At 43.3% G+C, this 24,677-nt stretch overlaps 1 protein-coding gene across 1 annotated transcript in view; it reads right to left on the bottom strand.

Annotated features, from left to right (window-relative positions):
• Window positions 1-2,247: 2,247 nt before the first annotated feature.
• CASP7 (caspase 7) overlaps window positions 2,248-24,677 on the bottom strand; it is a 40,194-nt gene continuing 17,764 nt past the window's right edge. The window contains exons 3-7 of the mRNA XM_065920121.1: window positions 11,191-11,327; window positions 10,461-10,589; window positions 7,505-7,680; window positions 6,807-6,936; window positions 2,248-4,072 (exon numbers count right to left, since the gene is read on the bottom strand). Of these exons, the coding sequence (XP_065776193.1) occupies window positions 3,849-4,072; window positions 6,807-6,936; window positions 7,505-7,680; window positions 10,461-10,589; window positions 11,191-11,327 (796 nt within the window). The 3' untranslated portion in view covers window positions 2,248-3,848. The remainder of the gene's footprint in view (window positions 4,073-6,806; window positions 6,937-7,504; window positions 7,681-10,460; window positions 10,590-11,190; window positions 11,328-24,677) is intronic.

Here is a 24,677-nt window from a genome sequence, read left to right as displayed (position 1 = left end):
CTGGAGAAGACTCTTGAGAGTTCCTTGGATAGCAAGGAGATCAAATCAGTCAATCCTAAAGGAACGTGAAAGTGAAAGTCGCTCAGTCATGTCCGACTCTTTGTGACCCCATGGAGTTCTCCAGGCCAGAATACTGGAGTGAGTAGCTGTTCCCTGAAATCAACCCTTAATATTCATTGGAAAGACTGATGCTGAAGCTCCAATACTTTGGCCACCTGATGGGAAGAGCCAACTCATTGGAAAAGTCCCTGATGCTGGGAAAGACTGAAGGCAAAAGGAGAAGGGGGAAGCAGAGAATGAGATGGTTAGATAGCATCACTGACTCAACGGACATGAATATGAGCAAACTCTGGGAGATAGTGGAGGGCAGAGTAGCCTGGCGTGCTGCAGTCCACGGGGTCACAAAGAGTCGGACACGACTTAATGACCAAACAACAGAAAAATATTATGAAGCTCCAGCTTCAGTGCACAAGGGAAGCAAAATGTGTAAACAAGTGGTCCTTGCCGTCAATACTGAGTTTCTCACACTGTCACATGCATGTGGATCCCCTGGGCTCTGGTTAAAATGCAGGTTCTTGTTGAACATGTCTGGGGCAGGGCCTGGGATTCTGCATTTCTGACAAGCTCCCAGGGGATGTGGATGTTGTGGGGCACAGACATTGTATTTACAAGGCAAAAACATTCATAAGGCAAAACAGTGTAAAAGAACCTTTAGACCTGGCATATGTTTGCAAAGAACTCTGAAGTTCTTTGCAGAACTCTGAATGATAACTTTCTTTGGAAATGCGTGCTACCTGGGGCTACTGTTCTTTGTGTCCCTGCCTAAAGATACAGATGCATTGTTGCTGCTTTAAATTGGTGACCATGACAGCTTCTCACCTGTCCAGACATCTGATGGAAAAGGACCTGCCAGATGGAAAGCCAGACAGAAGGGTGTGTTCCTAGGAAGTCAAGAGGCAATCCCTGGTGCCCAGAGGATCTAGTCCAGGCTTCAGGTGATGCACTGCCAGGCTGGAGAAGAGAAAGGATTTGTCAACCAGTGTCCATGTCCTTTCAGTGAACATTATCTTCTTTCTCTCAGAGAAACTTGGTTTCCATGAGGTCTTAAACCATGCTGAATATACTGCATCCTAGCACTGTGAGACCTATTTTGGGTAATTTACAAATATAATCGGCTTATGATGGTTTATGGAAGTCTGCTCAGAGGAAAAAGCTCAGGACAGAGCCTAAAGCTGGTACTTAAAACAGGTGAGTGGCACCTTGAGAAAAAGCAAACAGAAACCCAGACTTGAGCCCATGATGCCAAGGGAAGCATCTTCCTCATAGACGTCAGTGTTCTGCTTGGTATTTTTGCAAGGAGGAAGCTTGGACTCTAACAATAACCAGGAATGTGTATTCACCAGGATTGAGTTCTCCTTTAATTTTTCATCAGAATTTCAGATTATAAAAAGATCAGAAAGTTTAAGAATGGAGATGGATATGAACACATAGACAACTTGGGATAGGATTTCTGATCTTGGTAAATGAGAGCATCTGCCCCATGATGTACTCAAAGACAAAGGCTATTTTCCAACAGTGATTTATATCTCAGGACTAAGGAGCATGAGGTAATATTTGTAATTTATAAACTTAATACCTATGACTGCTCAGAGAACTAAAAACAAATTAATGCTGACATTAATTAATGCTGATCATGTCTGTCTATTTAATGAAGATTACAAGGCAAATAACTAGAGTGTTATGATTTTTACTTCAAATTAAAATACACTTGGGCATATTCTAAGATAGGGAACTTTAATAGAATGGCCTATTTCCCAAAGAACAGCCAGTGAATTCTGAAAACAGTGGGGTAGATGCTTGTTGATTTTCTTGATTCATGACCACCACTTATGTTTTGAACATTTGGTATATTTTAGATGGCAGGAAACCAGGGACAAGTCTAAGAAACTGGCCTTAAATTAGTTCTCTCATTGAAAGAAGATACTTTTACACCATCTGATTTTGTTGCCAAATTAATAAATGCCAGTCCATCACAAACAGATTTACAACTTCATTAACCATTTACGTGGAAATTTTCAGCTTCCTAAGTGATTATTTACTTGTTTTATTAGCGTCCTAGCTTCAAAAGAAATCATGAATTACGTTTTGTGTTGAGTTCAAGTCATAGGCTTAGTTCTTACCCTGTTTTCTCATTTTCCAACTGTCATAAAAAAAAAGACACTTCAAAAGGAAAGCAAACCGAGCAGATTAGGAATTAAACAACCACATTTTAATCAATAAATATAAACACTTGTTAACAAGTTACTAGGCAAAATAAAACAGTAATTTATCAAGAATTCAAAAGAGAATCCCACCTTGAAAACACAGTGGAAACATTTTGCCATAAACCTTTTTCCATTTAGAGAATCAGAGGTAACAAAAATTTACTCAGAATAAGGCTTGGGATAACCTAAAAAGTTCCAGGTAGATTATAAAGCTAAAACAGATGATTTTGCACATAGTAGGTAATACACAGATTGTCTGACAACTCACTGAATAAATGACTGAATGGATGAATCACTCAACACAGGGAATAGAATTCCTTCTATTCACATTGTGAACCAGGCCCATAACCATTTCTCATTCCTTCTCTGCCTCACTATGCCTGGCTATGCTCTGTATTGCAGGAGATCACTTCCCAGGACCTTTGCCAGATGGTTTCCAGGTAGAGCTGGAAGGGTAAGGTGTTGAAGGAAGACTACAGGGCAGGAGGAGAGGTGGAAAACGTCAGGGAATTTTTCCATTTCTGACTCATCTGGTGTTGCTTCATCTTGGGCAGTGGCTTTGTCTCTGCCATTGCTTCATTTCCTACAACTCCCGGGTGGTCCAGTTCCCACCAGGCAGCCCCACCAAGGTTCCAGCTCCTGTGCAGGATCCCAGTTTCTGAACTTAAGGAACCACACCTCCTCATAAACCTATGTGACAACGCACATGCCTGTTAAGTCACCTCTGTCGCGTCCGACTCTGTGACTCTATGGCCTATAGCCCATCAGGTTCCTCTGTTCATGGGATTCTCCAGGCAAGAATACTGGAGTGGGTTGCCATGCCCTCCTCCGGGGATCTTCCTGACCCAGGGACTAAACCCGAGTCTCTTACCTCTCCTGCATTGGCAGGCGGGTTCTTCATCACTAGTGCCCCCTGGGTTACAGCTTCCTTTCATCTATCTTCTCTATCATCATCTACGTATGTCAATTTCCTCTATTAAATTCCCTGTACTGAAATACCTAGAATGGTTTCCGATTTCTTGACTGGATCCTGACTGCTACATATTAGAATCATTTTATTTTTTTCCCCTCTTAACATATCTGGGAATTTTTGCACAAGAATCTTCCCTAAGTCAATGAAAAATTCACTCAAACCGCATTCGATATCCCACTTTCTGCAATACAGGCGAATGAATATCCCTTTGGCTGTTTTTTGTCAAGGACTCTCTTTGCCAGGTACGGATATGACTCTGACAGTCTACCAAAGTCACCACCAGTCACAGTGGACACAGTCAAAAGTCATCTGCAGAGGTCATTTTTGTTGTATGTACTAAGTGCGACAACAAGGAGAAAGACAAACAGAAAATTAATCTTAAGAGAAAAAGTCATCAAATGGATAATAATGTAAAAAAAAAAAGTCTCTGAAAATTCAGAGACCGTAAGACAGCACCAGAGAGTTTCTTTCCCGTTGAATCAATAATTTTCCTGAAATTAAAATCTTATAGAATTTCTGGATCTTTTAAGAGCATTACAAAAAAAATTTCTGATTCATCAACAAATGATTCATAGCTTCTCAGCTGGAATGCACCCCTGGAATGGTTATCTTCAGAAGTAGAGTTCCTTGGTGAGCATGGAGACCACACATGGGATCTGCTTCTTCTCGTGGAAGCGTGGGTCATCAGACTGGGATTCAAAGTGCCTGGCCACCCTGTCATTCACCCTGGTGAGGATCTGCAAGATCTCCAGGCTCTTCCCGTGCTCATTCAGGATGGAGCAGAGGGCCTGCACAAACCAGGAGCCACTCCCTGGGTTCCTCCATGAATAATAGCCTTCAACAGGAGAAGAGAAAGGAGATGAAGTCAGCTGAACTGGCTGCTGCTTTGCTCACTACCCAGAAGGAGCTGTCTATGACTGGAGCCTTCACATGTGCTCTTCTGAAATGACAGCAGTCCCCACTTACTCATATGGGATATGTGTCCTCCAAACTCTGTACTACAGGGAATCATTCTAAAACACAAATCTCATGTTGTCCCTGAGAAATGGAGTATTTCCTGCCATATCAGTAAACAAGGATGTCATAGTCATCAGTGACTGTAGCCCTCCAATGTGAGCTGGTGAGCCCGAAGGGCACTCAGGAAGGAGAAGAATACCTGTGATCTAGCAGCCATCAGACTGCAGCCACTTCCGATGGTGAGCCTCAAGGGAGCTCAGGTTGTGAAAAACACAGGATACTGGCCCAATAGTTGATGCATATGAAAGGAGTGATTTCAGGCAGTTCAGACTCTCACATCTTCCCATACATAGAGAAGCACTACATTAACTTGGGTTATCTGGTTTTCTTTAATTAACAATGGTCTTTTGATGTTCAAACTACCTGTCCTTTGTTGCATATAGAAGTTATACAACTTCTATATAACCTGGCTCCTTCCCTTGTCTCCTTGGAGTTCTCCCAAGATTACTTGAGATGCCATCTCCCGGGCTTAAGTCCTAAAAATTTCCATGTAATAAAACATAACTCTCAAGTTTTAGGTTGTGAATATTTTTTAAGTCGACGTCCCTCTCTCACCTAAAACAGTTCCTCCTATATGAGGGTGAAATTTAGGCTGCTTAGCACATCCTGCAGGGCCCACCACAATTGGGCCCCCATTTCCCTGTCTAGGTTTGAACCTTGTTCATGCCCAGTCCTGCAGTCATGAACAGTTGGACACAACTTGGCTAATGAACAACAACAAAAACATGCCCAGTCACACCCTGTGCTATGGCCTCTCTCCCCACCCTGGGCCACGTGAGTGAAGAGGCAGTGATCTACAAGCTAGGATAACAGCTCTCATCAGAAGCCACATTGCCTGGCACCTTGATCTCAACCTCCAGAACTGTGAAAAATGAACTTCTGCTCCCCAGCCTGTGGACTCACGTTACAGTTGCCTGAAAAGACTAATACATCTCGTGGTCCAGCTCTTGAGTTTTACCAATGCATTGAGCCACCTGCCCCTGGGCACTCTGTCTGATAAGCCATCTTGCCCTTCATCCTGTTATTTGATTTTTTAAGACTCGGTTACAGAAGTTCTTTCCTCGGAAGCCTAAGCCATCTTGCCCTTCATCCTGTTATTTGATTTTTTAAGACTCGGTTACAGAAGTTCTTTCCTCGGAAGCCTCTCTCACCTGCTTCCCTAGAGTTCACCTTTAGTGTTCACCCTTCTTCCTTCAGTTCTGCCAGACCTTGCTTAGGGTCTCTCCAACTCGAATGACAGGTTGGACTGCACAACGATATGCTCCCATGACTCTGCCTTCCTCTCAAGGGCAGGAACCAAATTTCTTTCTTACAGGATTCTTAAAACTTGTGAAGTTCTCATTCTCCCAAAATCCCATCTGTACATCTTGCCAGAGTTGGTTTTCCAAACACAACAGCCAACTTACTGTAACCGACACTTCTATACCAAGCACTGGACAAACTACTACTTAGCTGGGAGAATTCTGAGTGATGGTTTTTACCCCAAACAATGGAACTTCACTGAACTTGCTCAGGCAAACCCAAACAAGAGGGAGGCTTGCTTGCTGCTGGCATTTCTGGTGACTGTTTACAGACTATTGTATAAAGGAATTCTGGTCTGAGCTATAACTCTATTATGTGTGAAAATCTCTAAATGACCTTGGGCAGGTCACTTAAACTTACTCAAGCTCAATTTTTTTTTCTATCTGTAAAATTAGGACAGAAATAACACCTTTCCTAACTACTACACAAGTATTTCAGGGTAAAAGACATGAACAACACTCAGTAAATAGGTGCCATAGACATGCTTGTTCTTATAATTACCAATAATAATCATCATCATAAATGAGAGAATTCAGCTTTCTTTTGGAGAGAAAAGTGACTATATCCCCATGGTAAGCAGAACAGTGGCCCTCAGAAATGCTCATGCCATAAAGTAGGGGTCCTCAGGATCTAATGCCTGATGACCTGAGGTGGAGTTGATGTAATAATAGAAATAAAGTGCACAGTACACGTAATGGGCTTGAATCATCTGGAAACCATCCACTCCCACCCTGGTCCATGGAAAAACTGTTTTCCACGAGTTATGTTCCTGGTGCCAAAAAGGCTGGGAACTGCTGCCCTAGAGAACTTCACAGATGGGGCTGAGGTCAAGGAAACAAGATGGAGAAATTATCCTGGGATTATCCAGACGGGACTAATCTAATCACAGGAGCCCTTACAAGAGGGTCAGAAAGAACAATGTAAGGTTGGAAGGAGGGTCAGGGAGGTGAGGCTGCCGGCTTTGAAGCTAGAGGAAGTGGGCCACGGGCCAAGGAATGCAGGCAGTTCCAAGCCTGCTGGGAAAGCAAGGATGTGGATTTGCGCCCCCTACAGTCTTTAGAAGGAACTGCTGTCCTGCCAACCCATTCTGGAATTCTGACCTCTGGAACTGTAAGATAATACATTTGTGTGTGTTCAGCCACCATGTTTGTGGCAACTTATCACTGCAGCAATGGGAAACTAACACAGCTCCAAGTCTCCATTTCGAAGGTGGGATGCACAGTCTGGTTAGCAGACAAGGGACTTGATACCTGGAACTGTGGAATAGGCAAAGAGAAAGTCGGCTTCAACTGGGATCTTGTATCGGGGATTGGCATCTGTGTCATTGATAGGTCCTGAGTCAGCCTGGATCCCGTCATCAAGCTCTGTTCCCCGGCAAGCCTAAAATCAAAGCAGAGATGGCTGCATGAAGCTGAGAATAGGAACACGTGTGCTATTCACAGCTGTATCCCACTGCAGGCTTAGAACTGTGCTTGGCATGTACCAGCAACACAACGATGTCCAAGATAATCTGAAGATGTGTTGAATTAGCAAGCAGAGCAAATAAAGAGATTATAATGTCTTAAACTCAGATACTTTGTGATCCAATGCAAATATAGATGCCAAGCATTAGAGGTAGAAAAATATACCCTAAATTTGCATACCCCAATGTATGTAGATTTGTATGTATGCATACCCCAATGTATGTAGATTTGTAAAAAATGATACAAGCCAAGTCACTCTGTAATCTTTTTTTCATTTCTATTGACTTTGTTTTTTAAAATTATTTTAATAGTTAAAGAAAATTAATTTATTTGTCTGTGCTGGGTCTTAGTTGCAGCTTAGTTATGACATGTGGGATCCAGTTTCTTGACCACGGATTGAACCTGGGCCCCCAGCATTGGGAAGGCAGGGTCTTAGCCACTGGACTACCAGGGAAGTCTCTCTATAGACTCCGAAAAGGGATTACCTGAATGAAGAAGAGTTTGGGTTTCTCTAACAGGGTTTTGCATCGATCCCCCCTAAAATGGGCTGTCAAGTCCTTTATTGCTGTCTTGCCATCTGTTCCATAAATTAAATTTTCTTCTCCATGGCTTAATAAGATGCAGGCGAAGCAGGCTGAATTTCTGTGGTCCTCTTCAGAAGCTGCAAGCAATTGAAACATTGAAAAGTTAAAATATGACTCCTGGGTGTGGGACCTCAGAAGTACTATTCCCTTCCAGTCTGGCAGCTGCCACTGACGAAGAGGGACAGAGGTGGAGAAGCACCCCTGGAAGACACTGGGGAGAGGTCAGAGGGAGAATTCTAGAATCCCCACTGAGTCTGAAACCAGAATGAGGCTGCCTCACGTGGAAGAGAATCCCACAGGCAAGAGGGCTTCAGGCAGCTCCTGGGAGGCAGCATATTGGGCTGCTAAAGGCCAGGGCCTTGGTTAGGTCTGTGACACTGGGCAAGCTGCTTAACCATTTTGTGTCTTGGTTTTCTTGTCTGTAAAATGGAGCTACCCATTAAATGGGTTGATATTTGCAAAGCAGACCACATGAGTATCAAGCAAGTATTTGTTAAAGAAAATAAAACACACTAAGTGAAACAAGACACTGGCTAAAGAAAAGACGCTCTATGATTTCATGTACATGAGGTTCCTGGGGTGATCAGGTTCACCAAGGCAGAAAGCAGAATGGTGGCTACCAGGGGTTGAGGGGATGGGAAATGGGGCATTAGGGTTTCATGGGGACAGAGTTTCAGTTGTGCAAGATGAAAAGAGTTCTTCTGGAGGCGGGTGGTGGCGGTTGCCAAACAACGTGAATCTATTACTTTTACTGAAAAGAAAAGAAAGTGTTAGTCGTTCAGTCGTGTTCGACTCTTTGAGATCCCATGAACTGTAGCCCAGCATGTTCCTCTGTCCATGGGATTCTCCAGGCAAGAATACTGGAGTGGGTTGCCATTTCCTCCTCCAGGGGATCTTCCCGACCAGGATCAAATGTGGATCTCTTACATCTCTCCTGCATTGGCAGGCAGGTTCTTTACCACTAGCGCCATCTGGGAAGCCCCAATAAGTTGGCTTAGCTTGATCTCATCTAAGGTTCCATGGTTCTAACTAGCTAGCTAGCTAGAACTATGTACTATAACCTTTCTTCTTCTCTTCTCTTCATCAGTGATGAGAGAAGAGTAAGATTTAGAATTTCTTAATTCCCCAGCAGTTGAGTGGTTAGGACTCCATGCTCTGACTGCTGAGGGCCTGGGTTTGATTCCTGGTTGGGGAGCTAAAATTCCACAAGCTGCGATGTGGCCAAAAAAATAATAGTAGTAAAAGAATTTCCTGAACACCTACTGCAGCAGTGATCTAGGTACTTTGCCCGAGTTATCTTACTTAACCTCTCCAAGAGCCCCTTGAAGTAGGCCTCATTTATTTTTATTTCACTGATAAAAAATGGCATCTCAGAGATGTCCTAGAACTTTGCCCTGTCAAGAGAAATCACCACCTTGCTATTTTGATAGGACAATATATGAGAATTCTGTGATCCTGACATGACCTGGGCTCAGGTGGAATAATCTGCTTTTTAAAAAATATTTATTTTTATTTACTTATTTGGCTGTGTGGAATCCTAGTAGCAGTATGTGGATCTTCGATCTTCCTTGTGGAATGTGGGAGTTTTCTAGCTGTGGCATATGAAGACTTAGTTGTGGCATGTGGGAAATAATTCCCTGACCAGGGATCGAACCTGGGCCCCCTGCTTTGGGAGCAAGCAGTCTTAGCCACCTGACCCCCAGGGAAGTCCCAGTATAACTCACTTTTCATAAGAACAGAAACTACCAGTGGGACAAGTCGTTACATCTGTATAGGACATTATCTTTCTCAAATCAAGCTCACAAGCTTTCCCTCAGCTAATACTGACTGCAACCCCAAGAAGCAGGACTTGCTATATCATGATCCACATTTCAGGAAAGCAAAAAACCAGGAGGGCACAGACACCCTGCCTTGCTCACCCAGCTGCTCAAGCTTGGACTAGACCCCAAACATAGACTTGTGATTTCCAGTCTGCTGTACCACATGGCCTACTAGGGTACCGAAGGTCGGCTCTTAAGATCCTTGTTTGAAGAAGTAAGGAAAAGATGCCTGGTTTTTAAAAATATAAGAGAATGGTACTTACGAGAGAGTGTTATAAGGTGGGGGGAGGGATCTTTTTCTTGTTTAGCTGCACATCTAAGAAAAGCAGCAGTGGTTGAAACTGTCTACCCTCTGCCCATGCGTCACCGTCTATCAGGTTGGGAGGGTGTTACTTTCAATTATTTGCCCTAAATGTGAGAATATCATAGGTAGCTTCCACTAGATAGGTGTGGGGTAATAGAAAACATAATTGTTCTGGAACTTGTTAATGCCTGAGTTTTGGTTCTGCTCCTCCTAACTGCCTTCAGTATGACCCTTATTCTCTCTCTCAAGCTCTATCCCTACATTTATGAAATGGGCATGATGATGTTGTTGGCCAACGCAGCAGGGGTTCCATTAAAGATCTAAAGAAGAAATTCTGTGAACGTGTTGTGTAAGAAATAAGGTAGTTCTGAAGTGTATGGGGATTATTATTCTCTATCTGTCACCAGTGAAAATTTATACTTGAAGTCTGTTCTGGACAGAAAGGTAAGATTTGCTACTTTCCTAGGAATTAGCCTTTTGAAATTGAGACTGTTCTGTAGCTATAGAACCTATTGCTGTGAGGTAAGCTGCTTTCCTCCTTTTAGGGGGAAATCTAAGTTTACTGAGAGAGACAGATGTCCTGGAGACAGGTATGGAGTCACGTGGAGGAAGGAAAGGCTTCCCACGCTGAGATCCTTCCCCCCATCATGTGAAGGCAGCGTCTCAGACCAGGCGGGGCCCTGCTCCGCTCGGGAGCAGGAAGATGACTGAAGGAGGAGGGGCATGGGCGTACCTTTTTTCAGCAGATCTTGCATCTTGGCACAAGAGCAGTCGTTATAGACAGACACATCGAAACCCAGACTCCGGAAGCACTTGAAAAGAGCCTCTGCATCTTTGTCTGTGCCGTTGCGGACACCCATTCCTGTGGGGATCAAGCGCCAACTTCACCGATGGCCGCCACAAACACAAAAGGTGAGCACCCCCACCCCCAAAAAAAAAGGTAAGACTCTTCATGCGGCTTGGACTCATGCTCAGTCAGGTCCGACTCTTTGCTACCCCATGGTCTGCAGCCCACCAGGCGTCTCTGTCCATGGGGACTCTCCAGGCAAGAATACTGGAGTGGATTGCCATTTCCTCCTCCAGGGGATCTTCCCCATGCAGGGATCAAACCTGCGTCTCCGGAGGCTCCTGAATTGGCAGGCAGATTCTTTACCACTAGCACCACCTGGGAAGCCCCATCACCTGGCTCAGCCAACGCCAAACAGCCCAGCCCCCTGCTTCACCCTCTGAGTCCTTTGGTCCAAGTCTCACATCTGCTAATCCACACGATGGGAATCTCAAACTGAAAGTTCCCAGTTTCCCCTCATCCCTCTCTCCTGGACACGTGACACCACCTGCGGAGGGGCTGTCTGCTATAGCAGGTAGACATAGAGGTCTTCTGACAAATGCATCATATAAGTCTGAACGAAGCTGAAGAAAGTGGAAGGGAACGGAAGAGCTGAGCCCATGCCCCCAGCACCCACCTGTTATTCTGTCGAAGTTCTTGTTGTTTATGATGATGCATTTGCCCACCTTCTCAAAATTCATGTTATACTGATACGTAGGCACTCGGTCCCGGGGGGTGTTGACTGATTTCCCTGAGTCATTTTTCTTCTTCTTACTGGGGAAATATAAAGCCAGTCAGGGGCTATCGAAGATGTCAAGACAGTAATGACCTCTTGATTTTACTACTAGCATAAAAGGGATACCTAAGAAAGCTGCGATGTCTGTGGGGGAAAAAAAAGGCCTGGGGTAGACAGATCGTTCTGTTTAACTGTCATATTTAAAATGAATAGGATCTCCTGCTTAATTTCATTAGATGCTACAGAAATGCCAACTGAAATCATAATATGATACCAGTACGTTCCTTACAAGTGCTACAGGGTGTTGGTGACGATTCCGGAGAGTACTACAGGGTGTTCGGCACCTGGAGTTACTATCTGTTGCTGTGGGAGCCCACTTTGTACATCCCTCTGTGAAAACTGGCAGAATCTACTAAAATGAACTTAAACATATCCTCTGAGAGACCCATTCCACTCCTGGGTATCCAGCCCAAATGAGAGCAGATGTTTATTTAAGGACAGAGCCACCACGCATATGCAGAGCATGACTGTTCAGTAACAGCCCAAACAGGGAGTAATCCAAATGTCCATTTACAGCAGAATGGACTAACTGTGGGATATTCATATAGTGCAATACCACAGAGATGTGGGTTCAGACCACTGCAATCAAGCAAATGTTACAAAAAGTGAGTCAGATGATTTTAGTTTTTTTGTTTCCCAGTGTATATAAAAATTATGTCTACACTATACTGTAGTCTACTGTATGCAACAGCATTATTTCTTTAAAAAAATGTAGGTGTACTTTTATTAAAAAGTACTTTCTTGCTGACTTCCCTGGTGGTCTAATGCCTACTGCTACTGCTGCTGCTAAGTCACTTCAGTTGTGTCCGACTCTGGGATTCTCCAGGCAAGAACACTGGAGTGGGTTGCCATTTCCTTCTCCAATGCATAAAAGTGAAAAGTGAAAGTGAAGTCACTCAGTCATGTCTGACTCTTCGAGACCCCATGGACTGCAGCCTACCAGGCTCCTCCGTCCATGGGATTTTCCAGGCAAGAGTACTGGAGTGGGGTGCCATTGCCTTCTCCAGGTCTAATGCCTAAGTCTCTCCCAAATGCTGGGGGGCTGGGTCTGATCCCTGGTCACGGAAGTAGATCCCACATGCCACAACAGAAGATCCTGCATGCCGCAATGAAGACTGAAGATCCACGTGCTGCAACTAACACTCGACACCGCCAAATAAATTAGTAAGTAATTTAAAAAACTTCTAAAATATTCTAACCATCATCTGACAACATAGGGTTTGTCACAAGCCTTCAGTTTGTAAAAAAAAATACATGATCTGTGATGATGATGAACAGAGTGCATTAAAACACATGCCTACAGTAACGAGATGCATAAACTATGACAACACACAGACAGGTGGATGCATCTCAAACAGGTAATACTGAGTGAAAGGACCTAGACACAAAAGGGTACATAAGTGTGTGCCCTTCTCAGTATGGATGTTATTATTCAGTTAACATTTCCATTAAAGGGGGAAAAAAGAACAGTAACTTAAAATGGAAAGTAGGCCCCTTCCGCTCTCCAGACACTGACCATTCAGTTTTCTAAGAGTCAGGCACACAGACACTGAAGCTGGAACCTGGAGCATTGTTGAGAGAATAGGGGAAGAAAAAATATCAGATGTGAGTGGGGAGCTGCATTGCTAGTCACCCACCTGAATGTAAATTCCATGAGAGAAAATATGTATGTTATCATATATATATACATATTTATCATATATATATATATTCTGAAAATAAAATCTCTTCTGAAAAATTGCAGAATCCCCAATACCTAGAACAATGCCTGGCTTGTAAGTTGCTCAATAAATATTTTGCTGTAAGCTACAGATCAATATCCTTCATGAATATAGATGCAAAAATCCCTGATGAAATCTTACAAGCCAATTCTGCAATCTACATATAGGATTATACACCATGACCAAGTATGATTGATCCCATGAACACAAGGGCAATTTAACATCCAAAAATCAATCTATGTAACTCATCATATTAACAGAATAAAGGACAAAACCTATGTGATAAACTCAGTTGCTGCAAAAAAGCATTTGACAAAACCCAATACCCTGCTGAGTTAAATTCACCCACTCCAGTCCATTTTAGTTCGCTGATTCTTAAAATGTCAATGTTCACTCTTGCCATCTCCTGTTTGACCACTTCCAATTGACCTTGATTCATACCCCGAACATTCCAGGTTCCTATGCATATTGTTCTTTATAGCATCAGACTTTACTTCCATCATCAGTCACATCCACAACTGCGTGTTGTTTTTGCTTTGGCTCCGTCTCTTCATTCTTTCTGGAGTTATTTCTCCACTGATCTCAAGTAGCATATTGGGCACCAGCCAACCTGGGGAGTTCACCTTTCAGCATCCTATCTTTTTGCCTTTTCATACTGTTCATGGGGTTCTCAAGGCAAGAATACTGAAGTGGTTTGCCATTCCCTTCTCCAGTGGACCATGTTTTGTCAGAACTCTCCACCATGACCTGTCTGTCTTGGGTGGCCCTACATGGCATGGCTCATAGTTTCATTGAGTTAGACAAGGCTGTGGTCCATGTGATCAGATTGGTTGGTTTTCTGTGACTGTGGTTTTCATTCTGTCTGCCCTCTGATGGATAAGGATAAGAAGCTTATGGAAGCTTCCTAATGGGAGAGACCGACTGAGGGGGAAACAGGGTCTTATTGTGATGGGCAGGGCCATGCTTAGTAAATCTTTAATCCAATTTTCTGTTGATGGGCAGGGTTGTGTTCCCTCCCTTGTTTCTTTGACCTGAGGCCAAACTATGATGGAGGTAAGAATCCCTCAGAAGAAATGGAGCAACCCTCATAATCAACAAAAGAGCACAAAATGCAGTACTTGGATGCAATCTCAAAAATGACAGAATGATCTCTGTTCCTTTCCAAGGCGAACCATTCAATATCACGGTAATCCAAGTCTATGCCCCAACCAGTAATGCTGAAGAAGCTGAAGGTGAACGGTCCTATGAAGACCTATAAGACCTTCAAGAACTAACACCCAAAGAAGATGTCCTTTTCATTATAGGGGACTGGAATGCAAAAGTAGGAAGTCAAGAAATACCTAGAGTAACAGGCAAATTTGGCCTTGGAGTACAAAATGAAGCAGGGCAAAAGCTAACAGAGTTTTGCCAAGAGAACACATTGGTCATAGCAAACACCCTCTTCCAAAAACACAAGAGAAGACTCTACACATGGACATCACCAGATGGTTGACACCGAAATCAGATTGATTATATTCTTTGCAGCCAAAGATGGAGAAGCTCTATACAGTCAGCAAAAACAAGACCAGGAGCTGACTGTGACTCAGATCATGAATTCCTTATTGCCAAATTCAGACTTAAACTGAACAAAGTAGGGAAAACCACTAGACCATTCAGGTATGATCTAAATTAAATCCCTTATGATTATACAGTGTAAGTGACAAATAGATTCAAGGGATTAGATCTGATAGAGTGCCAGAAGAACTATGGATGGAGGTTCGTGACACTGTACAGGAGGCAGTGATCAAGACCATCCCCAAGAAAAAGAAATACAAAACGGCAAAATGGTTGTCTGAGGAGGCCTTACAAATAGCTGAGAAAAGAAGAGAAGTGAAAGGCAAAGGAGAAAAGGAAAGATATACCCATTTGACTGCAGAGTTCCAAAGAATAGCAAGGAGAGATAAAAAAGCCTTCCTCAGCGATCATTGCAAAGAAATAGAGGAAAACAATAGAGTGGGAAAGACTAGAGATCTCTTCAAGAAAATGAGAGATACCAAGGGAATATTTCATGCAAAGATAGGCACAGTAAAGGACAGAAATGGTATGAACCTAACAGAAGCAGAAGACATTAAGGTGAGGTGGCAAAAATACACAAAAGAACTGTACAAAAAAGATCTTCATGAACCAGATAACCAGGATGGTGTAATCACTCACCTGGAACCAGACATCTTGGAATGAGAAGTCAAATGGACCTTAGGAAGCATCACTACGAACAAAGCTAGTGGAGGTGATGGAATCCCAATTGAGCTTTTTCAAATCCTAAAAGATGATGCTGTTAAAGTGCTGCACTCAATATGCTAGCAAATTTGAAAAACTCAGCAATGGCCACAGGACTGGAAAAGGTCAGTTTTCATTCCAATCCCAAAGAAAGGCAATGCCAAAGAATGCTCAAACTACCGCACTATTGCACTCATCTCACATGCTAGCAAAAAAAATTCTCCAAGCCAGACTTCAACAGTACATGAACTGTGAACTTCCAGATGTTCAAGCTGTATTTAGAAAAGGCAGAGGAACCAGAGATCAAATTGCCAACATCCTCTGGATCATCGAAAAAGCGAAAGAGTTCCAGAAAAACATCTATTTCTGCTTTATTGACTACACTAAAGTCTTTGACTCTGTGGATCACAACAAAGTGAAAAACTCTTAAAGAGATGGGAATACTAGACCCCCTTACCTGCCTCCTGAGAAATCTCTATGTAGGTCAAGAAGCAACAGTTAGAACTGGAAATGGAGCAATAGATTGGTTCCAAATTGGGAAAGGAGTATGTCAAGCCTGTATGTTGTCACCCTGTTTATTTAACTTATATGCAGAATACATTATGCGAAATGCTGGGCTGAATGAAGCACAAGCTGGAATCAAGATTGCCAGGAGAAATATCAATAACCTCAGATATGCAGATGACACCACTCTTATGGCAGAAAATAAAGAAGAACTAAAGAGCCTCTAGATGAAAGTGAAAGAGGAGAGTGAAAAAGTTGGCTTAAAACTCAACATTCAGAAAACTAAGATCATCACATCTGGTCCCATCACTTCATGGCAAATAGATGCGGAAACAATGGAAACAGTGACAGACTTCTAACCAGTCAGTCCCAAAGGAAATCAGTCCTGAATGTTCACTGGAAAGATTGATACTGAAGCCGAAACTCCAATACTTTGGCCACCTGATGCGAAGAATTGACTCACTGGAAAAGACCCTCATGTTGGAAAGATTGAAGGTGGGAGGAGAAGGGGATGACAGAAGATGAGACGGTTGGATGGCATCATCGACTCAAGGGATATGAGTTTGAGCACACTCCGGTAGATGGTGATGGACAGGGAAGCCTGGCATGCTGCAGTCCATGGGGTCTCAAAGAATTGGACATGACTGAGCAAGTGAACTAAACTGAACGCCCTGCTATGAGAAAAATGATAATTAGATTAGGATTACAATGGAACTAACTCAGCCTGCAAAGGGCATCTATGAAAAACCCACTGCTAATATCATACTTAATGAAATAAAATTTATATTTTTAGGCAGGGCAAGAAAAAATTAAACACAAACTCTCTGTGTTTGTTTGGGCCTCCCCCCGCTTCCTAATGTGCAGTAAGCCTCTGCATTATACATTAACCAGGGCTCTTATAGGATGGGGCTGCCTGCTCAGCTGCAAAGATCAATATTTCTTTTTTCTTCTGATGCTAGCAATGTATATAGCATTCTTTCCTGACTCTGTTGGGGGTTATGGTGACTTGCTGCTGGCTTTGTATGTGCTTACCTGGACTATGTGTCTTTGGTGAACTTCATGTGAAATACCAGTATGTCATTTAGAAAAAAAATTAAGTTATTTATTTGGCTGCTTTGGGTCTTAGTTGTGGCACATGGAATCTTTGTTGAGGCACGCAGGGTCAGTAGCTGTAGGGTAAGAACTTAGGTATTTCACGGCACATGGGACTTTAGTTCCTCGACTAGGGATTGAACTCATGTCCTCTGAATTGCAAGATGAATTCTTCACCACTGGACCACCAAAACCCCCAGTATGCAATTTCGATGTACAATCCTGTGTCTCAAAAATGTATATAATCATGCCTTTGACGTCTAACAGGTAGAGCAGTTCTCAGAGCTTTCTGTGAATCTGCTTCCTGGAGGACAATTCTCAAGTTCCAAAATTCCTGTTTTTTCTGACTTGATAATTAACTGAATTTTCATGACATACTTAATAATGAAAGGCTGAATGCTTCCCGCTTGAGATCAGGAAAAAGTCAAATATATCCACTCCTGCCACTTCTACTAAATACTGCAAGAAAGGTTTTAGTTGACACAATCAGGATTTAAAAAGTGTCACATGAATGAATGAATCAGGTTTTGTTTGCTCATTTGGCGGACATGGAAACAGGTCCACAGAGAGGCAGGGAGTTGTCCAAGGTCACCCAACTAGTGATTGGCGGAGTGGGACCATCCCAGGTCTCCTCCTTCAAGTCAGAGTTCCAGAGTCCTATGCCCTTGAATATTTGTTAGAGTCATGTGTCTACCACCCTCCCAAAGTTCTGATCAAAAGTTGGAAGAAGGAACTTCTTTGGTGGTTAAGTGGTTAAGACTACCTTTAATGCAGGGGATGAAGTTTCGATTCCTGGTCAGGGATCTAAGCTCCCACATGCCTTGCGGCCAAAACCCAAAACTTAAAACAGAAGTAATGCTGTAGCAAATTCAATAAAGACTTTAAAAATGGTTCATATTAAAACAAATTTTTTAAAAAGTTGGAATAAGTAAAATGAAAGTGAAAGCTGCGCTTGTTCCCTGGTCCAAGGGTCCTTTACTCTGAGTTTTCATTCAGGGTTACCTGAGTTTATCAGAATCTGAAAGGAGGTGGCCTTTCCCCTCCTTCTCTGGCCCAGATTACAGATGAGTTGTGTAAGTTCAACATTCAGATTCCTTATTGCTGTTTTCAGCTTCAACGTGACTTTATCTTCTACTTTTATAAGGTCAAATTTCTTGTGTTGTATCATTTTATTTCTAAAAGAGAAATGTCCTCGGTCTGGTCTCCTACCTTCTAAAGACTCCCTCTCCTTTGTTTCCTGTCTGTTTACAGGGGTGATGCCAATTTTCCTTCATCCTACTTCCCCCAGGGCTTCCCGGGTGGCTCAGTGGTAAAGAATCTGTCTTCAATGCACGAGACACGGCTTCAAAACCTGGGTCGGGAAGATTCCCTGGAGAAGGAAATGGCAACCCACTCCAGTATTCTTGCCTGGAGAATCCCATGAACAGAGGAGCCTGGTGGGCTACAGCCCATGGGGTCACAAAGAGTCGGATACGAATGAGCGACTAAACAATTTCCCCCAGAGAGGCAGTACAAAAGAGCCCTGGACTTGGGGTCAGACAGAGGTCTGCATTATCCTCTGTGCTCCGGGTCGGTGCGTCTCTGCTTTCACAGAACATCAGCTTCCTCTCTTGAATTCCCTGGGGCCTCTGTGACTGTCACAAAACAGTGGGGAGTTTCGGTGACAGCAGGTCTTCCCATGGAGTCTTCTCCCACTCTAAGGGCTCCATAAAAGCTCAGAGATGAGTGTCAGCAAAAGTGTTTCTGTACTGGTCAAGGACACCCCATTTGGGGAGGAGCAGGACTGGCTTCCTTATTGCCACTGTGTCAATGACCTCCACGGATGGTGTTCTCTGGGCAAGTTAAAATATCTACACCATATTTCATACATTTACAGAGTCTCTGGTCTTCAACTGACACCTCTGAGGTAGAAGGATGGGGTATAATCACACCCATTGTATATGTAATACAACAATAATCAGCATCTGTCACTATTTCTTATGGGCTGCTATCTTGATAAAATTCTCATATCTGCATTTTCTCACTGACTCCTGACAGGTCTTTAGCTAATTTATGGCCACAGTCCATGGGGTCGCAAAACAGTCAGACATGACCTAGCCACTAAACAACAAAGACCCTAACAAGAGGAGCATGAAGTTTGACAGGCTGGAGGTCACGTTAAAGCCCTTTAAGAGATAAAATTTTACTGTTTTCTGAAATACAGATTATTTTCAAGCAATTTGTACAATGATATCCAAATAATAAACAAGCTGTGATATCTTTAGGCTGCCATTAACCCAACCTCAGGGGTGATAAGCAAAACTACACCAGCAAGTATCTTTTATAAGAAACACAGGCTCTGGGGATTCCCTGGCCGTCCAGTGGTTAGGACTCTACACTATCCATGCTGAGGGCAAAGGGTTTGATCCCTGGTCAGAGAACTAAGATCCTTTAAGCCACAGCACAGCTAAAAAGAAAAAAACAAAGAAAAACAGGCTCAGCTATAAGCTACATTAAAGAAAAGGACTCAGTTTCTATCAGAACAGAATTTGGAAAATAAACTGTTTTAAAAATAGGAACACAAAAGTGTGCATGTAAAGATACACACTTTAAAGAAAATACTTTCCATGGTTCTAAAAAGTACTTTAAAAATGAATATGAAATGTGATTCTTATCCCGATTAAATATCTTAAGGGAGGTAAGGACAACTTCCCTTTCTTACTCTTTCCTCAAAAAGAAGACTGAGTGCCGAATTGTTGTTTTCCAATTGTGGTTTGGAGAAGACTCTTGGAGAGTCCCTTGAATTGCAAGGAGATCAAACCAGTCAATCCTAAAGGAAATAACCCTGAATACTCATTGGAAGGACAGATGCTGAGGCTGAAGCTTCAATAATCTGGCCAACTGATGCAAACAGCTGACTTGTTGGAAAAGACCCTGATGCTGGGAAAGACTGAAGGCCAAAGGAGAAGAGGGCAGCAGAGGATGAAATGATTGGATAGCATCACTGATTCAATGGACATGAACTTGGGCAAACTCCAGGAGACAGTGAGGGACAGGCAGGCCTGGAGCGCTGCAGTCCATGGGGTCACAAAGAGTCAGACACTACTTAGCGATTGAACAAGAACAACAACATTCTTCCCCTAAACTGAAATCTCATTTTCAAAATGAACTTCATATCTGCTTCCTCCTTCCGGATTTGAGTCAGTCCATATTCATTTTTCCTTCTAACCCAAATAGGTTTTTGTTAAAATGAAACCCAGGTCTTTCTCTCCGCAAAGATGTGCATCAGAGAGTGATTATCAACTCAATCCCATCAAGCTCATTTTGCTAAGAGGCACAGGCTTTGAGAAAACTTCACCTGTAGCTTAAGTCTGGGGAAGCAAACCCTGACAATTAGTTTAACGTATGTAACAAGAGACAAGTAAGAGGAGGAAACGATTGTTGAGAAGTCACCAGGGGAAAAGAGCCAGGGAGAAACCAATTGGACTGGACTTTCCTGGTGGTCCAGTGGTTAAGGATCCGCTGGCTGATGCAAAGGACATGGGTTCGATCTCTCCTCGGGGAAGATTCCACATGCCTCCTTGGAGAAACTAAGCCCGTGTGCCATGACTACTGAGCCTACACACCTAGAGCCTGTGCTCTGCAACAAGAGAAGCCATGCAATGAGAAGCCCTTGCCCTGCAACTAGAGAGAAGCCCTCACTTGCCACAATTAGAGAAAGTCTGCCTAGAGCAATGAAGACCCAGCCCAGCCAAAAGCAACAAAAAGGAAAAACCAAAAACAAACAAACAAAACCCAAGTGGACTACAGACTGTTGCCTATGGATATAATCTGCAAGAAAGAGTCTAAGAGACTAGAGTCTACCACCTGCTAGTTGTGAGGCTTCAGGCTCCCTCTTCCTGGGGATTATCTAGCTCCCTTCCACCCCATTCTCCTTCTTGTGCCGTCTTTCCCACTCTGCCAATTACTGCTGCCAGGTTGCGGCAGAGACATGAACTGGGCCAGCCTCACACATAGGAAGGGGACTGATTCCTGAGAGGGGCTTATGTTAGGCAGCCCCAGGCGCTGATTCCACAGGACACCGGACAATCATTGTGCTCAAGTCTCTCTTTTGTGTCTGACACCTAACACTGTTTGGAAATACTTTTGGAGAAGTTCTCTTCCATTATTTTTTTCCCTCCCACGGTTCCCATTTCCAATTTTGAAACTTAATAATAGCAAGCCTCCATGAAAAGACCTGGCTGGCAGACCTAAGTTTATTCAATTAGCCACTCCCTCTTATAATAACCAGCAGAGCAAGTATCAAGATCCAATTCGGTCTATACTTCCTGGATGGACTCTAAAAGAGAAGGTCTTGAATCCAAACCAAACGGTATTGTTAAAAAATAATGGGGAGGCTCTCTCTGTCTTGCTGTTGCATGATTTCCAATAAGTAGCATTAACTGAAGAGCAAAACAAAGCAGAAGAACAGTGAGAACACTGTGCTACCTGTCAGGAAAAATTAGTATCTCGCTTGGACTTGCATAAAGAGACTCCTGTAGGATGATACGAAGGATAAATCCACAGATTCTGGGACTGGACTGCCTGGGTTTGAAACTCTGCTCCAGCACATTGCTGAACGATCCTGGGCAAGTTACTTAGCCTAACCTCTCTGAGCTTCAGTTTCCTCATTTGTAAAAAGAACAATAACAGCCTCTGCTTCAAAGCGAGTAAACAAGTTAATACCCACAGAGCACTTAGAACTGTGTTTGGCATGTAGTAAGCTGTAAATAAATATCATTATTATTACGAATGTTATTTATCACATGCGTGCCTGTCAAGTCTCTTTAGTCATATCCGACTCTTTGTGACCCTATGGACCATAGCCTGCCAGGCTCCTCTGTCCGTGGGATTCTCCAAGCAGAAATACGGAGTCCGTTGCCACACCCTCCTCCAGGGGATCCTCCCAATCCAGGGATACAAACTGGGTCTCTTACCTCTCCATCTCCTGCAGTGGCAGGTGGGCTCTTTACCACTAGGTACCACCTGGGAAGCCCATGTTATTTACTAAGGAGCGTCAAAAGTGATTACCTGTGTTCCAGGGGCCAAGGGTAGGACAGTTGGAAGGAGGAAGAATTTTGACTGTATATCTCTTTTTGTATCTATGAATAAGTTAACTATTCAAAGATTTTTAAAAGTTATTATTTACTAGTTAAAAATCACTTGCTGCAAATGAATTTCAAGATCAGGTCTGTTTTGAACATTACCTTTTTGAAATTTTTGGATTCATACTTTTTTTGTGCAAACTATTGAGAGATGTCCCCAAACACCCCATTTTTCTGTTTTCTACTGCAATTTCACCTCTTTCCCTAACTTTCTAAACTTCTTGCTCTTCTATGTGTCAACAGTAACAACAATAATATAGTTCTAAGTACCACTTTTTGAACACTTGCTGCTTTACATACTATATCTCATGTAATCTTTACAATAACTCAATGAGGCATTAACCCCGTAACTCATAGAACAGATTGCATTAACTTGTCCAAGATCACAAAGCTAGACAGTGGCAGTGCCCAGGTTTATTCTGTGGTCTAACACCTTATTCCAGGGTTTCTCTGTTAAAACAGATGCCCAGGCTTCGCCCTAGATCCAGGCTCTGATCCCCAGGCCTGGGTGTTTTCTTGGAGATAGTCACACCCTCTGAAGTCTGAGGGCCTTAGCACTAGTCTGGGCCCTCTTGACCCTGACCTTTCACTCCTGTCTCTGCTCTTGCTTCAAGCCTCTTGGTTACTTCCAGAGCCAGTGGAAGCAAAGGTCCCAGTCCTGGAGGGTAGACCAGTCCCTCTCCCTCCTAAACAAGGTAGGAAGCACCAGCTCATCCACCCTATCAAATGCCACTCTTCACAGGGCTGCAGCCTTTGGGCCCCTTAGCTCTGGGCCAGAAGGTCACACGAGATATGCCTCGGGGACCATGGCCTTGTAGAAGGCACCCTGGGTCAGCAGTATGGTTATATTTAGGGTCACGTGTGGGATTTATGGCTCTCCACGAAATCTGCAAGGTGACAGAGGTGACAGCTGAGCTGAACATTAAACCGAAATTAACAGCAACAACCAAGACACTTCCAGGAAACGCCTCTTTGCAAGCAAGGTCATCCTGATGTGCCCTTGTGTGCACAACGTTTGAGCGAGTCTCCAGCATTGCCTTGGTGGCCCCATCACTCATATCAGCACAGTGTGGGGAGGGGAGCTCTGCCATCCCAGCGTTAGCAGCTCATAAAGTTACTGTCTGGAGATCAATGGCCAGAGCCAAGCAGATTGTTAGATAAACAACTGCTGCTGGACAGAATCATAAGACCCTCAAAAGCTCCAAAGAGATGGTATTAATCCATCAGCCAAGTGCACAGAGATGAACGTGGTCTGGTCCACACCTCAGCAGCGCAGGTTCTCCAAAGGTGGGGGCCAGCGAGGGAACGGACAGGGTGATAAGAAGCTTTCAAGGATCCAGATTAAAAACTTCTAAAGCTGACAATCTTCCCCCGAAGATAAGATTTTTTAAAAGTGGCTGTTCTTGTCCTCTCAGGTTCATTGAGCTTTTCTGCAAGAGATGCTAGCACATGTGAAAACGGCTATTACATAGACCCCAAGAGGTGGACGCCTGCACTTTGCTCCAGTCCAGATCAATGGAAACCAGCCTTTCTCCTGAATCTGACAAATGGCATAAATGGTGGAGGAACCACTTCAGATATCCCCCAAGTCACCGGGAACAAGGATCACTGATACATTTTTAAACTTTATTTTTTTGAACTATAGTTGATTTACAATGTCGTGCAGCAAAGTGATTCAGATACACATATCTGAATATATAGATTCTTTTTTTCATATGTTCTCCCATTATGGTTTATCACACGATACTGAATACAGTCCCCTGTGCTCTTCATTAGGGCCTTGTTGTTCCATTAATATTTTTTAATAGTGTTTAATGCTTTAAGAAGTCTGTTAATAATCATTACCGACATTTGTTCTACAAAGTACAAATGAGAGGTATGGAAGGATGTAACAAATAAAGACCAGCCAGGGTACTTTCAAAGCCAGATTCTACGCCTTCCCATTCTACCCTCCCCAGGCCCCATTCTGTCCCCTCCCTTTGCTGATTTTGTGCTGATAAACTTAGCCTCTAACTTGACCTTTCTACATTCTGAATACACTGGCCAAGATTAATGCGCCGAGGAGAAACACTGGATTCTGGTTTTGAACCCTGCAAGGCTCTGATAAACCAGTGAATTAAAAGTTCCAAAATCCTCTTAAAAGCTCATGTGTTACACAATTGGCTGCAGATTTAAAAAAAAACAAATCTGACCACAAAATCACCATGCTTAATTGGGGCCAGACAAGCAAGATCACAAGAGCCACGAAGGCCCAGCAGAAGGACTGACTTAGCTGAAGTGTGTTCAAGTGTGCACTCAGATACAATGAGCAGCTAATTTACAGAAGCAGGCTGGCTGACTATGGTGCTTCCTCACCATCCTTCATGTTGCCTGCGGATGTAGTTCCTCGATCATATGGGGAAGGACCACTATTTTCAACTCCCAGATGCATTCCGGTAAGCATCTGCTAGGTAAGTTCCTCTGCTAGGAACACAGCTAATGCCAGCATTGATTATCAGGAAGGAACTAGATAATTCTAACCTCTTAGATTGAGAGCCATTTTTTACAACCTCAAATTTCACAGTGCACGGCTAACTCAGTCATTTCAGCAACATCAAGAAACAAAGAATTACAACCAAGCTCCGATGGTTAT

Source organism: Muntiacus reevesi, chromosome 2, assembly GCF_963930625.1.
Source record: "Muntiacus reevesi chromosome 2, mMunRee1.1, whole genome shotgun sequence".
Lineage (NCBI taxonomy): Eukaryota > Metazoa > Chordata > Mammalia > Artiodactyla > Cervidae > Muntiacus > Muntiacus reevesi.
This window is presented reverse-complemented; position numbering and strand designations above follow the sequence as displayed.